Below are 18,222 nucleotides of genomic sequence, written 5' to 3'. Positions count from 1 at the left end.
AGAATTCTATCATTGTGAAAGAACAGACACTAGAGCGTGTGCACTAGAGCATCTAGGAATTAGATCTACTTATTCAAACCCTCTTTGCCCCCACCCTTATTTTTAGAAGCAGGTGATTTTTTTCCCCAGGGTATGTATCTTTATGGCAGAATAGTTTGTGAAAACTCTATTTAGAAGCGTTATGTAGTTGTAGAACCAAAGATTTCCCATGGTGCAGACCTCCCTTTAAATCTCTTAACAGTGTTTAAATTTTATTGACTTCCAAGCATAAGGTTGGCAGGTCGGTTTGTTGGCTTCTTTGTTCTGTTTGTTTGTTCTAACAGCAAAAGTAATTCCTGCCAAATACTGGGGTGAAATCACTCATAGTAATTAACTCACTACAAAGACTTTGACATTACAAAACTTACATAAAACTTTAGGCCAACTGAGAAATGTGAGAAAATGAAGAATTCAGTTTCATTTTTAGGATAGGTTGGAGTTTCTGGAAGCTATTGGTTTACAGCCAACTTCCCTTAAGCATTTCTCTTTTTTAATGACATTTTATTACTTTTAAATAGTTCTTTTACAAAGGGGTTATCATTCAACATATCAGCTTATGAGTACAATGCATCTTGATCAACATCACCCTTACATTAATTTCTCCAATCCCATCCATCCCCTCAGTTTTCATAGTTTCATAGAATATGCACTGAATATTATGACTACATTCTCCCCCAATACCTTGGTCTACACCCATACCCTTGAACTCCCCCCCCTTCCACATACCTCGAGTAGCATCTTCCCGGTATTTATTTTGTTAGACTGTGATTTAGTTGCTCTAAGGAGTTTCACCAATTCAATTCTCCCCTGTGTATAGTATACTTTAATTAATATATTTGTGTATATGTGCATATGACCCTGTATCTGTTGATTTCCTTATCTATAAATCAGACACAATATCTTCATGTCAGAGAAAACATGCTTCCTTTTTCCCTCTGGGCCTAACTTTACTTAACATAATTCTTTCCTTGTCTATCCATTTCTTTCCAAATAATGTAATATTCTTCCTATGTATGAGTAAAACACCATATTGTGTGTCTATGCATGTGTGCATGTGTGTATGTGTATGTGTATGTATATCACATTTTCTTGATCCTTTGGTCCATTGAAGGGCATCTGGGTTGTTTCTATACCTTGGCTATGATGAATGCTGCAGCAATGAACATGATTGTGCAAGTGGCTTTACTGTATCCTAACTTGTAATATTTTTGTAGATGTCCAAGGGTGATACTGCTGGATCATAGGATAGTTCTATCTACATTTACAGTTTTGTCTTTTTCTGGGAATCTCCAATCTGCATTCCACAGTGGTTGCACCAGTTTATATTCCCACCAATAGTGTATTAAGGTCTCTTTTCCCCACATCCATGCCAGCATCCATTAACATTTGCATTCTTGATGATCTTCATTTTAACTAGGGTGAGATGGAATCTCAGTGTTATATTGATTTGATTTTACTTGATAGCCAGAAATGTTTTCCTTTTCTTCACATGTTGACCATTTTTAAGGTGAACAGAACAACTTTATTTGAAAGTAAAAGGAAAGCTGTGAAAGAAGTAGCAGAAACTCTCCATCAGGAGAGAGGCCCCAAAGAGGAAGCTCTACTGGCCATTTTTGAAGCATGTCTTTAACTTACCTGTGTTACTTGTGGTAGTCTAATCAGGCTGCAATAGTCATATACCATAACTAGATTTTGAACTCAGTAGCCTTACACTAGCTGGGCAAGTGGCCTACTATTTGAACTATAGGCTGTCACACTTTTTTTTATTTTATTGTAATGGTGATGTCACAGGGGCTACAGTTACATAAGTAAGGAATGAGTACATTTCTTGTCAAACATTGTTACCCCCACCTTTGTTTTCTCCCATTTTCCCTCTCCCTAACTCCTTTCCCCCATCAAGTTATAAAGTTCATTTCCAACAGTGTCTTGTGAGTGTCACTGTTTCATTGATTCACCTTTTGTCCTTTGTCTCACCATTTTGTTATTCCTCTTCCCTTCCCCAAATCAGATAAATGTATATACCAGACACATAGTCTATCCCCTTTTTACCCTAATTTGTTTTGTTTTTTCTTGTTTATGTTTTCAGCTTTTTTTTCTTAATAGAATCTTGTGCTTTTTGCAAGAATAAAGTTTAGCCTGCAATATTCCAACCTATGCCTCCTTCCTAGCTGGGATGACAGGTATATGAGGTCACACTAACTTTTATCTCGGGGCTCTTCTTCAACAGTATTCTCCCAGTCTCTATCTTCCAAGTGATGGGATTACAAACATGAGCCATCACTTGGGTGGCTTATAAATAATAAAAATTCATTTTGCAGCTCTCTAGAAGTTGAAATGTCAAGGATCATGTGTCAACAGATTCAGGGTCAAGTGAGCACCCAATTCTTGGTTCACAGATAGCACCTGCTTCCATTCACAAAGGACCACATTCAGACCAGAGTATCCACCACAATCCTTTTTTACACATCTACTTGTGAAATGAAAAATTATGACTGATAAGCAAAAGCTGGGCCCAAATACTTCCTTCCCTGTGAATTGTCAGCAAGAATGCAGTAGAGTTTTCAGAAGCACTTGTTTCCACTCATTGCACTGCTAGCCAGGCAAGGAATGGCACTCAGAGTTGTCCCTGGTAAAGAGTGCTCACATGAGAAGGGGAAAAAACAACTCGTTTAACTAGGGATACAGGTGGACCCATTGTAACAATGAGATGTACAAGTCGTTATGTCGAAAAACGAATTTTACAACTTTGGAGGGGGATGGGGGAGGATCGGGTGGAGGGAGGGGGGAGTATGGGAAGGGATGGGAAGGGGAAACAAAGAGGAGGCAACAATGCTTGATAAGAAATGTACTTGTTATCTTGCCCATGTAATTGTAACTCCTCTGTATGGTATTCTCACAATGAAAAAAAAAAGAGTGTTCACAACATGTTTATCTGGGAAACATGTAATAGCATCTCTGGGCTACACAACACTTTGCTGAAAGAAATAGTCCAGTGACAGCCACCAGAAGAGCAAGGAACATGTCTGTTCTCTCTCCACTTCCCTGCACGATTGCTGTCTGAGTCTGCTTTCAGACGTCTGATTCATAACCCAGGTTCTTTCTTACCCTCTCTACAGAATACTGACTAATATTATTTTGGCTTCCCATTTCCTTTTGATGGCCTAGGAAATGTTACTCATTTCAAATTTCTGAGTTTCTCAGATTCAATCATGACTTAGAGACTTTGTTAGGTTTCACAATGAGTTTTCTGCTGGGTTCTGTGAGCCAATATTGCTCATGAAAGATTTCATCTTAAAACAAGCACTTCAAGCTATGGGCCAGTGGCTCTCACTATAATCCTAGCTATTCAGGTGGCTGAGAGCTGATGATCATGGCTGAAAGCCAGCTTTGAGCAGGTAAGTCTGTAAGAGTCTTATCTTCAATTAATCACCAAAAGCCAGACATGGAGAATGCCAGCCTTGAGCAGAAAAGCTGAGACATAGTGCCCAGGCCTTGCTTTCAAGCCTTAATATTGAGGGGAAAAATCTGAACACTTCTCCTGATTATATTATATAATTGACTTAGTGTGATTATAATTGATTTATTGTGATTATATAAGTTGCTTGATTACTTCGTAATTTTGAGGGAAAATGTGAGTAAAGATGGTTTATTTATCCAAATATTCAGCAGATACCAAATTCCTCTAGATGTAGCTGTATCAGAATATCATTATGACTCATGAAGCGTATAAGCTAATAAGGAAGAAAAATGTGAACAAGAAAAGACTGGAAAAAGTGGTTACAGGAAGTGATAACCACACAGGATTCATATTGTCAGGTTCTTCCTTCATGCTTCTGCCTCGGTCTACTAATTCATTTAACACTCACAACAACTATGCAAAAGTCCTCTCTCCCTTCAGGTTTGCAGAGGAGAGAACTGAGGCATTGGAAACACATGCAGCAACTAAATGGTCCTCGTAGAGTGTGAAGGCGCAAGTCTGACACCAGGGTCGTCAAGTCACCATGTTGATTATCTTCCATTGTTTATTTCTTCCAGGGCCTTCTTACCTCCTTTCCATCTCCTTGTACTCTCTTCTTTCCAACTCTCAATAGATTTATTGGTAGAATGAGGAGTTGAGATAGGAGAAAACTAGAGGAGGAATACAGGCTTGTCAAGTTCTAGCATGCTAGGGAGGGGAACCTGATCGACCTTGGTTATCAAGAAATAGGAGACCTCACTGGTTCCTGAGTGCTCAGCAGACACATCTTGAGATATGGGACTGGACTACCTAGACATACCCCTGTGCCCCTACTTTCTGTCATACCAACTGTCTCCCCAGTTCCTGGTCTTGGCTCCTCTGTCCACTCAGCTTCCTGATTCTAGCAGATATCTGGAATTGTCACTTTACCTTGTCCTTGCTCATGTGTACTATCACTTTTAACAATGGCCTTTATAGGAAGAATTTTAAGCTCACTCTTGCTTGCCTCAGAGCAAAGTTTTGATAGGTGCATAAGGGCTGATGGCCTTATTCTCCCGGAGATTTAAGAAAAGCTACCCAGAGCTTAGGGTCCTTAGAGCTGTAACAGTGGCAACAGAGAAACCTCAACTACAGCAGAGGACCTTGAATGAAAGGTTAACTATTGAACAGAAACCCTCCCTCTTTTCCTTTCTCTGTGAGGACCTAATCAAAAATGTATTTCTAATTTTCAATAAAAGACAATAGTGTAATATTTTACGGAAGAAGAGTAAGAGGTTGGAACTTGATCCTCAAAGAAAGGAACAATTGAGAAACCAACCGTTGGGAGTTTAAGTTTTAGTAAGTTCTGTGGTATGAGTAAGGCAATGAGTTCATTTCGCGTCGAGCATTGTTACCCCTCTGTTTTTATCCTACTATCCCTATCCTCCCCCCTTCTCCTCTACTCTTCCCCCTCCCCTGAAGTTTTAAAAATATTATTTTATATAATCATATGCTATTGAGACTTTGTGATCCACTCCTATGAATATCCTGCTTTGGTCTCATTGTGTGAATGTGTAGAGACCTGTAAAATTTATCATGTCCCAGTGTGTTTTAGTTGTAGATTTTATAGACACATTCTAGTTACCATAAATTAGGGAAAACGTGCAACCTAGGTTTATTTGGGTCTCACTTTCTTTATTTAATATAATGTTTCCAAATATTTCCTTTGAATGGTACAGTACCATTCTTTCTGATAGAAGCATAGAATTACATTGTATACATATACCACATTGTCTGGATCCATTCATCCACTGAGTGGCATCTGGTTTGATTTCATATCTTGGCTATGGGAAACAAAGCTGCAGTGGGCATGGCTGTGCTGGTAGATTTAGTGTGGCCTTGTTTGTGCTCTATTGGATAAATACCCAAGAGAGGATTTGTTGAGTCATAGGAAAGCTCTATGTTTAGTCTTTTGAAGAACCTCCATACTACTTTCCAGGGTGGGTAAGCAAGTTTACATTCTCCTCAAGACTGTAATAGAGTTCCTTTTTGAGCTCATCCCTGACAGCATTTGTTATTGCTAGTTTTCTTCATAATAGTCATTCTAACTGGAGGTGAAATCTCAATGTTGTTTTGATTTGCATTTCTTTTATGGCCAGAGATGTTGAACATTTCTTCATGTGTCTATTGACCATTCTTACTTCTTCTTCAGAGAAGTCTCTCTTTAAGTCTCTAGGCCATTTATTGACTGAGTCATTAGTCCTTTGATGGTTTATTTGGGGGTAACATTAATTTTTTTGAGCTCTATGTGTATTTTTGATATGGTAAAAATCTTCTCCCATTCTGTGGACTTTCAATTTGCTAGCTATGCTCTTTAGCTGGTAATGGTGCTTGAACTCAGGGCCTGGGTACTGTCCCTCAACTGTTTTGCTCAAGGCTAACACTGTACTACTTTAAGCTACAGCACCACTTCTGGTTTTCTGGTGGTTAATTGGAGATAAGAGTCCATGGACTTTCTTGCCCACGCTGGCATTGAACCACTATCCTCAGATCTTAGACTTCTAAGTAGCTAGGATTACAGATGTGAACCACTGGCACCTGGCCCTTTAGCTTTTGTTAGGGAAGAATATTAAATAGAAGGTTCACTAAGAATTAGTCTTTTCCAATAGATTCATTTCAACCATCACTATTTATAAGAGTAAGAGTGCTTCAGATGTCAGAATAATTCAGATGGTTGTGTAGTTCTTCTGATCAGGAAGTAAACACACTCCTTAATTTGTGGTTAAAACCTTAGGTATGAGCCAGGTACTAGTGGCTCATGCCTATAATCCTAGCTACTCAGGGAACTAAGATATGAGAACCACAATTCAAAGCCATCCTGAGCAGGAAAGTCCGTGAGACTCATCTCCACTTAGCTAAAACAAAAGCAAGAAATGGAGCTGTGACTCAGTGGTAGAATGCTAGCCTTGACCACAGAAATCTCAGGGACAGTGTCCCAGTTCAAGCCCCAGCACTGGCCCATACACATGTGCACACATGCACACGCACACACACACACACACACACACACACACACACACACACACCTTGGTTATGGGAGTTCATCATTGTGCACATCAAGAACTAATCCTTTTTACATGTCTAATTATCATTCTATGACTTTCATCATAACATGTGCAATGCAATACAAATACAAGGAAGCAATGTTTTAATGGTTTTCCTATTTATGACCAAGTTTGAGTGAAGTTAAATAAGCCCAGTTAAGATCTGATGTCTCTTGCCTTTCACATAAGAATATTCAAATAAGGAAAACCAAAATGGTCATGTATGCTTTGTGTTCCTGATTAACATTTTCCCAGTAAGATTTATACCCTTCAATCACAAGTTTATAACTCCCCTATGTATAAATACTAGTTAAAACTTTTATTATTTCCTGAAGGAACTTGTGTGGTTGTAAAAACAAAATATTTTTTGCTTTACCTTCAGTCTTTGCTAGAAACACAAGTTTTATTTCCCCTCAGACAACCTCCTTGTTTTTATTGTTACTCTTAAAATATCCATATAAATCAGATTGGCTTATCGTTGTTATCATTTGTGTTTGTTCATTTCTTTCTGACAGCTTTTAGAATGTGTTTATTTCTACTATTCTAAAAATTTACTCTGATATGTGGGCAAGTCTTTTTTTATTTCTTACCAGGAGAAAGTAGGTTTAGAAATTTAAAAACATTGCTTCCATCAGAAAGAATAACACCAACCCATTTGTTAGGAAATGGAAAGACTTGGGGAAAAAAATCATATTAAGTGAAGTAAGCCTGGAAGCTGAGCGGTCTAAGTGAAGTAAGCCAGACCCAAATAAATAGAGGTCCCATGGCTTTCCTCATTTGCAATAATTAGAATACATCTAGGATAATTTTATCAAATGAGCAGAAAAGCTCAAAAAGCAATGTATATATGACCATATAAGATGATGCTAAGCAAAATGAGCTCCAAAATATAGAGACAAGAAGTCTTTCTTTGTTGTTGTTGTCTTAATGAACTATGTAGGGTTTTTTTGTTTCCTTTGTAGGATCGTCCCCCTGTGGTATATCCCCTGTTGTCACTGTACTTGATTTTGATACCCTGCATCTTGTATATACATTTATCTAATATGGTGAGGGGAAGGGGAATAACTAAACACTGAAATGAGGACACAGGGATGACCCATTGCAACAATGATACCCACAAGACAGTATGTTGGAAATAACCTTTACAACTTCAGGGAGGGGGGAGGAGTAAGGGAGGTGGGAAGAAAAGGGATAATGGGAGAACAACAAAGGAAGGGGTGATGTACTCATTGCCTTACGCATTCAACTGTAACCCTTCTGTACAGCATCTTTACAATAAAATAAAATTAAAAAAAAAGAAACTTAGAAACATATTCTTTAGTTCCTAGAAGTCTTACTTCATTACATATTGTTACTTCTTTCTTCCCCTCTGATTGTGGTTTCTTCTAAATTACCATAATTGGATTTTAAATGTCTTAGTCAGACTTTATAATTTCTTACCTTTATGCTTCACTTACTATCTTTTTCCTTTTGAGAGGTTCATCTCCTTCTGAGATTTTCAATGGTAATAGAGTCTCCAGAAAGTTCCTGCTTGCATCAACTTTTCAGTCATCATTTTAATCTCTGTGGTCTCTTTGTTGTACATAAACTGTTTCATTTGAAGTGTTTTTCAGTGCTGACAATCATACAATCAGTTTGACTAAAGTTTTACTTGGGATTTTTTTAATTTCTAAGAATACTGCTCTGCTATTTTCTGTCACTGTTGCACAACCCTTGAGACAAATAATTTATTAGGAGCAAAGATTTATTTGGCAACCAAGCCTTTAACTTAAGAGCCTTTGTGTCACATTGTTGATCCAAACCAGGATATTTGCCTTATTACTAGATTGTTCTTTTGAAGTATCTTTGTAAATGTTCCATAGAATTCTATTTCTTCGCTGTGATGTGGTCTACAATAGCCATGTATTTTTTTTTCTACCTAGTAAGCCTTCTTCTCTAAGCTGTTGATACACTAAATGAAGTGTCTTATACAATGTCAGCAGGTGCGTCATCTCAGAATCCTGGAAGATTGTTCTGTAAAGTCTTTGGCTTATTAGACAGCCAGTGGTATGGCAATGAAGGCTCTAGCACCCAAACTACCTCCAAAATTACAAGGTTGTCATTCTAGCTACAATGGTGAGCTCGGAGACTGCTGTATTTCAGAGAACACTGGAACCAGTACCGAACTACCAGTCACTTTCCCCATTTTGGTGTCTGTTTCTATGTGGCACCAGTGGAAGTATTAAGCATAGGTCCTAACTACAAATTTCCTTGACCATGGGCTGGGAAGGTGGCTCAGTGGTAGAGCGCTTGCCTTGCATGCATGAGGCCCTGGGTTCCATTCCTCAGCACCACATAAGCAAGAAGAAAAAAGCTGGAAGTGGCGCTGTGGCTCAAGTGGTAGAATGCTAGCCTTGAGCTGAAGAGCTGAGGGACAGCGCCCAGGCCCAGAGTTCAGGCCCCATGACCAGACCCAAAAAAAAAATTTCCTTGACCTTGACATTTCCTAACTGATGACCCACTATGAGCATGTTTTAATGATATTTTTTGAGTGTAGAATTTTTTATATTTAGGCTTACTTGGGGAAATATTAAGTAGATGCTAGTTTTAAATCAAAATTTATAGTAATTATTTTTAGGCAAAATGCTTGCTTTTTAAACCTAGTGGCTTCTGAAATCAGCCATCTTTATAGATAGTTTAACTTTTGAGCTAAGTACCATATCTTTGCTTGAAGCAGAATATTCTCATTGTAAGAAGAAAGATACAACTCCAAGAAATGATCCTTGTAAGTCTAAACTTCTACACTAAAGACAGAATATCAAAAGCAAGTTATAAATATTTCCACAATGAAATAAGTATGTTAAAATTAAAATTTACAAAAAAATTCAGTGTACTCTTAAATTTATTGTTTTTTACAACTGGAACACGGAACTGTTTATTGTTTTTTTCTCTCTTTCTAAGTGGCTTAAAAGAGCTAAAACTGTATCATGATGAATTACACTTTGGTCTTCCCCTTCAGCCTTCAAACCTACGAATCATAAAGTCTTGCTAATTAAATTTATTAAATTGTACTTGGTAATAAAAGTAGATCTGGGGTATGCTTCAAAGGACAGTATTTTCATAACAAGCACATACCCTGAGTTCAAAGCCCATTAATGTAAAAGTCATAATAACAATAAAAGTTGTAACTCTCCAGCTTAAGATACAACATTTTCCACTGTTCATACAAAGACTACATTCTGAAGAAAATATTGATTGATAAGATAGATTTCTGCTGCAAAATTGCTTTTACTATCCATCGGAAATCTTTTTCAGAAATCTATAATTATGAATACTGATATGCTTTCCTTGGATACATGCTTGGAACTTGTCTGTTCAAAAACTAATGTCAAGCTCATTTTTATAATGCTATTAAAGATACATGCATATTTAAGAATATATATTTTAGAGACAAGACAATAATAAAGATTGGATTGAGGTAATGGTTGCTTCCCAGAAAAGTAGAAGGGTTATGGAATCTGGGGAGGCTTCTAGGACCCTTGAAGATTATCGGTGTCTGAGTGACTAATATGGGAGACCATTTTAGACTTTACCCATTGACTACTAATAACATTCTCCTGATAGTTCCCACAAACAAAAAAATATCAGCAGGTGTTGCCACTTGTCCTCCGGGGGTGAGAAATACTGGATGACGAAATCAGCTAAGAAACTAAGAAACACTATTTTCATCATATTGGTAAGGTATTCCTAGTTGTTAGGAAGACTGGAACTCCCAAGTGTCTATTATGGTATTGTGCCTTACAAGTTACTCATGTATATTATTTATGTTTAAGTGTCATAAAGTTTATTAAAACTGCTAACATTTTTTTCCAAAGGTGTTTTTCTGGAAATAAATTTAGAGGTTGAATCTGTCAAAGTTTCATCGTGTGGAGCTTGATTTTTTTCTCTTTTTTTTAAACCATAAAACATTTTCCTTGTGTGTCATTATGATGATTATTTGCACAAATTTTTATTTAAAATCTTCAAATTTTAAATTATGTCATGTAACTGATGCAACTGGCACTTCGCTAAAATTCTATGAGCTTCTAGTCCAAAACTGAATACTTTTAGTCAACTAATTAAACACACACATATAGATTGTGGGGCTTCTAAAATTATGCATGTATATGATATTATCTTGTTAATGCCATAAAAACTAGTTGCTTACTTTTAGAATTTGTTAAAAAAATTAAAAACTAGTTGATTGAGAGGCACATACTAAGTGGATTTCAATCTGTTGGCCAGTCTAAAAAAGAAATGTTCATGAGATTCCTTCTAAACCAATATTTGGGCAGAGTGGTATATTCCTGTTATCCGATGGAAAGTAGAGATCGGTAAGATTGAAGTTCCAGGTCAGCCTATATTGAAATGTCATCAAGACATACACACTCCACTATCTCGAGAGAAGAACACTAAACATCATGTCATGTTCCTCTCTTTCCAGCTGCATGAAACATAAATAGGAAGATTGAAGTCTAGGACTTCTTGACCAAAAAGTAAAACTGCATGAAACATAAACAGGAGGATTGCAAATTCAGGCCTACTTGAACAAAAAGTGGGACCCTATCTCAAAAATAGCAAGAGAATAAAAGGGATGGATGTATGGCATATGTGGTCTGGTGCCTGCCTAAAAAGCACAAAGTCCTCAGTTCAAACCCCAGTACTCCCATGGGAGGAAGAGAAGAAAGGAAGAGAAGAAGGAAGGAAGGAAGGAACAGACAAGGAAGGAAGGAAGGAAGGAACAGACAAGGAAGGAAGGAAGGAAGGAAAAAAGGAAGGAAGGAAGGAAGGAAGGATGGAAGGAAGGAAGGAAGGAAGGAAAGAAGGAAGGAAGGAAGGAAGGAAGGAAGGAAGGAAGGAAGGAAGGAAGGAAGGATGGAAGGAAGGAAGGAAGGAAGGAAAGAAGGAAGGAAGGAAGGAAAGAAGGAAGGAAGGCAGGCAGGCAGGCAGGCAGGCAGACAGAGTTTCAAACTAGTGTGGTTACATTGTACATTCCAGGCCAGCTGAAAGACAAAAGGAAACAGAAGAACTAGAAAGGTGCACTAAAATAACTTCCCACCTTCTACAACTGCCATAAACAATTTCCCTTGTTTATAATTTACCCTGTTTATGGTACTTTGTGCCTGAATACTAATCAGTCACTTTAGATCTTTTATCCCTACTTTCACCCAGAACAGCATTCTGTTATTAATTACTTAATGAAATTCTGCCAAAGGAAAAGAATTTTTCCATTGTAAAAGAATAACTTTAGGACCTCAACATCAAAGCTGAAACTAAGACTACTGCAGGACAGAGTAGGAGAGACACGTGAACTTATAAGCACAGGCAGGGACTTCCTGAACAGAGTCTCAAGGTCAAAATAAATTGAAGAGAGACTAAACAAATGGGACTACCTTCAAATAAAGTTTCTTCACAGCTAAAGACATAGCTACCAAACTAGAAAGACAGCCAATCAATTGGGAAAAGATATTTACCAGCAATATATCAGACAAAGGCCTAATATCCATTATATACAGGGAACTCAAGAAAGTAATCCCTCCCAAATCTAACAAACCAATTACTAAATGGGCAAGGGAACTAAAGAGAGACTTCTCAGAAGAAGAGATAAAAATGGCAAAGAAACCTATGAGGAAACACTCATCATCCCCGGCCATAAAGGAAATGCAAATAAAAACATCCCTGAGGTACCACCTTACCCCAATGACAAATACTGGAGGAATTGTGGAGAAAGAGGAACCTTACTGCATTGCTGGTGGGAATGTACATTAATACCACCACTTTGGAAAGCAGTCTGGAGAGTCCTCAGAAAGCTAAATATAGACCTAACCTATAACTCAGCCATACCACTTCCAGGCATCTATCCTAAACAACAGGATCCAGTATACAAGGACACATGTACTTCCATGTTCATTGCTGCGCTGTTCACAATAGCCAAGATATGGAAACAACCCAGATGCCCCACTAGAGATGAGCAGATCAAAAAACAAAATAATGGCATTCACAGGATAATAGAACTAGAACAATCATGTTGAGTGAAGTAAGCCAAGATTAGAGACAAATAACACGTAGTCTCCCTGATATGTGGATGTTAAATTCAAAATGCAATGAGATATGACAAAGTAAACAGGACTCAAGAAACAAAGGACCCTCTACTTAATTTGTCATATCATTACTAGATGACTCCTTGTTCTTGACCTCATATAGGGTATATACTTGTGCACCTCTGAAGGAAGCTAGGAGGAAGGCACAGAATCAGAGGGAAACAGTGGAAAATATACAATACAGGGGCCCATCAGCTGCACTGAGCATTGATGAAAATAAACTTAGCCACTCAAGGGCAGTGATGAGAAGGGGAGGGAACAGCTCACACTAAGCAAAAGGAAATGTACGTATCACCTGATTTGGAAGAAATAGTTGCATTGTCAAAGTTTATATTCACAAACTTTATAGACCATGATAATGACAATTTGCCCTCTGAAGGTTATAATGTGTTTGTGACTTTAAGTATCACTATTGCACAATACTGTGAAATTTATGTAATCACTTAATCTCAATAAAAAATTATTCAAAAAATAACTTTAGACACCAGTAAATACCTACAGAGACTGTAGATACCCATAAGCTCCAGACTCAAATTACAATGCACAATAACCTGCTAAATTTAATGCAATGTAAGCTGGCTCTGTAGCGCAATGGATAGGGCATTGGACTTCTAAATTTAATGCAATGTACATTCATAGTGGGATAGAGAAATCAATAGATAGGCTTAGTGCTGTCTCTAGGAGCCAGTGGGTTGGGGTTGTAGAAGATCTAACTAGAACAGATGAGGACTCTAAGCAACCTAGTAAGCAGGCCATTAAAGCAGTAACTGACTCTTGGTAAGGTTGCAGACAATGTCCGAGGTCAAGAGCTAAAAAGCCATAAATATCTCAAGAGTTCGAGTTGAATTAGTCAAAAAGGGATTTTAATGGGAGGCAATGCAGAATTTGACTGAAGGTGGAATGTGGGGCTAACACGAAGATCATCTTCATTCTCTTCTTCCAAGAGACAAGAGAAATTCCTTCTTTTCATACTGGCCATTTTATCACTATTTAAAAAAAATATGGGCTGGGAAGGTGGCTCAGTGGTAGAGTGCTTGCCTTGCATGCCTGAGGCCCTGGGTTCGATTCCTTAGCACCACATAAGCAAAAAGAAAAAAGCCGGAAGTGGTGCTGTAGCTCAAGTGGTAGGGCACTAGCCTTGAGCTGAAGAGCTGAGGGACACAGTGCTCAAGCCCAGAGTTCAGGCCCCACAACTGGACCAAAAAAATAAATAAATAAATAAAATAAGAATAAAAAAATATAAGCTGGGTGACGTGGCTCATGCCTATAATCAAAACTACTCAGGAATCTGAGATCTGGGGATCATGGGTTCAAAACCAGCTTGGGCAGAAAAGTCCCTGTGAGACTCTTACCTTCAATTAACCATTCAAAAACCCAAAGTGCATTGTATGGTTAGTGAAGATCTCTCCCAATCCGTGGGCTTTCTATTGATCTTGCTAGCTATGTTCTTTGCCATGCAGAAGCTCTACAATTTCATGCAACCCCATTTGTCCAACCTTTCTTTGATTTGTTGTGTTTCTGGGTCTCTATTAAGAAAATTTTGACCTGTGCCAAGGAGACCTAAGGATTCTCCTATTCTGTCCTGTAATGTTTTCAGGATATCTGCTTTGACTCCAAGGTCTTTGATCCATTTGGAGTTGATTCTAGTGCAGGGTGATATATAAGGATCTAGCTTTAGTTTTCTACAACTCATTAACCAATTTTGCCAGCACCATTTACTGAAGAAGCTTTCTTTCTTCCATTCTATTTTTTAGCCCCCTTATGGAAGATTAGATGGCTATAGGTCTTTAGGTTCATTTCTGGGTTTTCAGTTCTATTCCATTGGTCCTGTTCTTGTGCCAGTACCAGGCTGCTTTGATTAATATGGCTTTGTAGTAGAGTTTGAAATTTGGTAGTGATATTCCTCCAGCACTGTTCTTTCTGATAAGGATTGTTTTTGCTATTTGGGGTCTTTTATTGTTCCGTATGAATTTTTGGGTTGCCTCTTCTATTTCCTTGAAGAATGAGGGGGAAAAAATACAGAAGTGTCACTGTGGCTCAAAGTAGTAGAGAGCTAGCCTTGAGCAAAAGAGCTATAACCAGCCAAAAAAAGTATAGCCAGTTGAATTGGAATTGTGTTACACAGTAATATAGAAAGTGACCTTAGTTGTAAATAGATGATTGCAAACATATTGAGTCAATATATGGCTGTAAATTACTGAGGTAAACCCTTTACCCAACCTGACTAGTGTCCTAATGAGAAAAGAAAACAGCCACAGGGGAAGATCCATGTGACAAGAGAGGCAGAATTGGGAGTGAGCTGCTACAACCAAAGCACACCTAAGTTTACAGCCTCTCAGCCTGCCAGGGTCCAGGAAGGACGCACAGGTTTCAGAGGAAGCCATGCCCTCCTGGCAGCTTGATGGTATACTTTATTATGGTTGTTTTCTTTTGGTATCACTAGGGAGTGAACATCCAGGATTGTATGCATACTAGTCAAACACTTTACCATCAAGCTGTACCCTTAGCCCAATTTTGGACCGCTAACTTCCAAAACTGAGACAGAATAAGTTTTTATTGTATGAAGTCACACAGCTCATGGTTTTCTATCATGGCTGCCCTTGAATGCTGTCTTCAAGGACAGACACTGTACAATTGATCCACGTAGTGCCAGCAGCTATGTCTCCAGGGCCTGAACATCTCCAGACTCACATCTCTCTGTAATTGTCATGGATGGTAACTTACTGCTTTCAAAATCTGCTCTGCTTAGCATTCCCACCTTAGGATCTATTACTCTTCCTAGAGTGTTCCTTTGCTAAGGTGGCTGGAGCCTGAGGAGCATTGGCCATATGCTTCTAGAATAAAGAGACTACTCCACTTACAGAGCAAATGTGCCTGAGTATGTAGGGCCCATCAGATCATCGCACAATTGTGCAACTACTCTTTGCATCTTCCTGCTGCTGGGAGTCCATAAGCATCACTCATGGTTTCCCAAGAGGTGGTGATTAAGTTATTGGTGTAATTACACTCCTCTTTTCTAGATACTTCTGGCATGTATTCTAATGCCAACAGTGTTATGAATTCTTGGTAGCGAAGATTCTAACAATGAAGCATGCCACCAGAATATACTCTCTTCATTAATGCTGAACATCTGAGAGCAGAATAGCTTAGCTCATTAATGATATGCATGCAAGTCTGTTCTTTCAGAAAGGATGGAACTTCAGCAAAAATGGCCTTGCACTGAAGGGGCTAATGTTCTTTTTATGAGAGATTATACTAATATTTGAAGCAGCTATACATAAAGGCTTGAGAGTGGATGTACCATACACTGATTAAACGGTTGGTCAAATTCAGCTCTAAGAAGGTATTTTTGGTCTTAATGATAGTCTGAGCAACTTGTTTAAACTTTTAAGCCCACATTTGGTAAAGCTTGAATAATGATTGTTTAAATTAAGAACAATCGAATAAAAACCAAGAAGAGACAAAATCTAAATCAACTATTGCAGAAGCAAAGGCAAGTGAAGAAGTGAAAAGATTACGTAAGGCATAGAAGGAATAACAATCCATTTTCTCATTTGGAAGACTCATAATACTGACCAAGACTGAGCCTTTAATTGATTACAAAATTTGTGTTGACCAGATGCCCCATTACAGATGAATGGATCCAAAAATTATGGTACCTATGTACAATGGAATTTTACACAACCATTAGAAAGGACAAACTAATGGCATCCACAAGGAAATGGATGGAACCAGAACAAATCATGTTGAGCAAGATAAGCTAAGATCAGAGAGACAAATGGCACATAGTCTCCCTGATGTTAGATTCAAAATGCAATGAGATAGGACAAAGTAAACAGGACTCAAGACACCCAAAGAAGTCAGTCTTGGGAGAAAAGCACAAAATTGTAATACCCAAGCATCTCCTCATATGTGCATAAAATAATACAGGTGAAAAGAACCGAGAGACAAGGAAACAAAGGACTTTGCCTTACTGTCTTTAGATGCCTTTATAATCTTTCCCTCATATGTGAGGGAAAGCACATCTGAAGGAAGCTGAGAGGAGGTCACACAATCGGTGGAGAGCAGGTGAAAAATACAACAGAGGGGTCCATCAGCTGCACCGGACATTGATGAAAATGAACTGAGCAACTAAAGGGCAGTGATGGGAAGGAGGGAATGAGAGAGGAAGAGGGAACAACTGATACTAAGCAAGGGAAAGAAAAGTACCTATCACCCAATTTGGAAGAAATAGTCTTAGTGTCAAAGTTCATAGAGTCCATAAACTTTGTAGATTAAGATACTGATGATTATCACTGTGAAGGTTAACATGTGTTTGTGACCTTAGCTAAGCATAACTATTCCACAATATTGTGAAACATATGTAGTCACTTAATCTTAATAAGAAATATTTGAAAAAAAATTGTGTTAAAATTACTCCACAATAAGAACAAAGGATATTTATACCTGTGTTACCTTCTAGATAACCAGCGTTGGGGAGCAAGATGTTCATATGAAGTTTGGGGACTTGAAAATCCATGGTCTTGTCAGTCTCTACAGGAAAAGTTGTCTTTGTTCCTTTTGCTTTAGCACTTTGAGGGACTTTTGTGTAAAAATGAATATAAATATTCGGCTCTCTGAAATGTCAGTTGGGACCTATAGCAGACTGTGAGTATTGCTGCTGGTAGATGGTGCTTACCAGTACAGGACCTGGGTGCAGAGGCTGACAAGTATCTCTTTGACCTTCTAGGAGCCGAGGTGACCTACATGAACATGACCGCCTACAACAAGGGCCGGCTGCAGTCCTCCTTCTGGATTGTGGACAAACAGCACGTGTATATTGGCAGTGCTGGTTTGGACTGGCGATCCCTAGGACAGGTAATCTTTCTACAAAATTTTTCTACATAGTCTAAATTCAACCTCAATAAACACCCAAACTTGTACTTCCGGAAAGCACTCGCCCACACCTAAGTGGTTGAAGGAATTGAAACCTACACCACATTCTACTTTTAGTTTTTGTAATGTTGGGAATTGAACTCAGGACCTCATGCATGGTGGTATCAAACTTGCTAACACTATGCTCCAAACTCAAAACCTCTAGCATTAAGTATTTTTAGCTGCATAGTTTTAAGAAGTTCATCTTTATTTAATATGAAATGACAGATTTTTTTCCCTTTCAGAATCATTTCACCAAACAAACAAATAACTGCCATTGTTTTCAATGCTTTTGTAATTCAGATGCTACTCAGGGAGTCTTTATTTTTATTATTATTACTCATTTTTTATCATTTTTGAATAATATCCTTTTTATCTTTAAGTTATTGTATAAAGGAGTTGCTATTTGGAAAAGCAGTCTATGAATACAATGCATCTTGATCCATGTCACCCCTTTCAACATTCTTTTTTTTGTTTTTTGGGTCCGGTCATGGGGCCTGAACTCTGGGCCTAGGCGCTGTCCCTCAGCTCTTCAGCTCAAGGCTAGCGCTCTACCACTTGAGCCACAGAGCCACTTCCGGCTTTTTTCTTTTTGCTTATGTGGTGCTGA

At 38.3% G+C, this 18,222-nt stretch overlaps 1 protein-coding gene across 2 annotated transcripts in view; it reads left to right on the top strand.

Moving 5' to 3' along the window:
* The window catches only part of Pld5 (phospholipase D family, member 5), a 358,742-nt gene that overhangs the window by 255,689 nt on the left and 84,831 nt on the right, over positions 1-18,222 (top strand). For both annotated transcript variants that reach the window (XM_013021774.1, XM_013021775.1), the window contains exon 5: positions 17,428-17,555. In XM_013021774.1, the coding sequence (XP_012877228.1) occupies positions 17,428-17,555 (128 nt within the window). The remainder of the gene's footprint in view (positions 1-17,427; positions 17,556-18,222) is intronic.

The sequence above is a fragment of the Dipodomys ordii genome, unplaced genomic scaffold, assembly GCF_000151885.1.
Source record: "Dipodomys ordii isolate 6190 unplaced genomic scaffold, Dord_2.0 Scaffold57, whole genome shotgun sequence".
Lineage (NCBI taxonomy): Eukaryota > Metazoa > Chordata > Mammalia > Rodentia > Heteromyidae > Dipodomys > Dipodomys ordii.
This window is presented reverse-complemented; position numbering and strand designations above follow the sequence as displayed.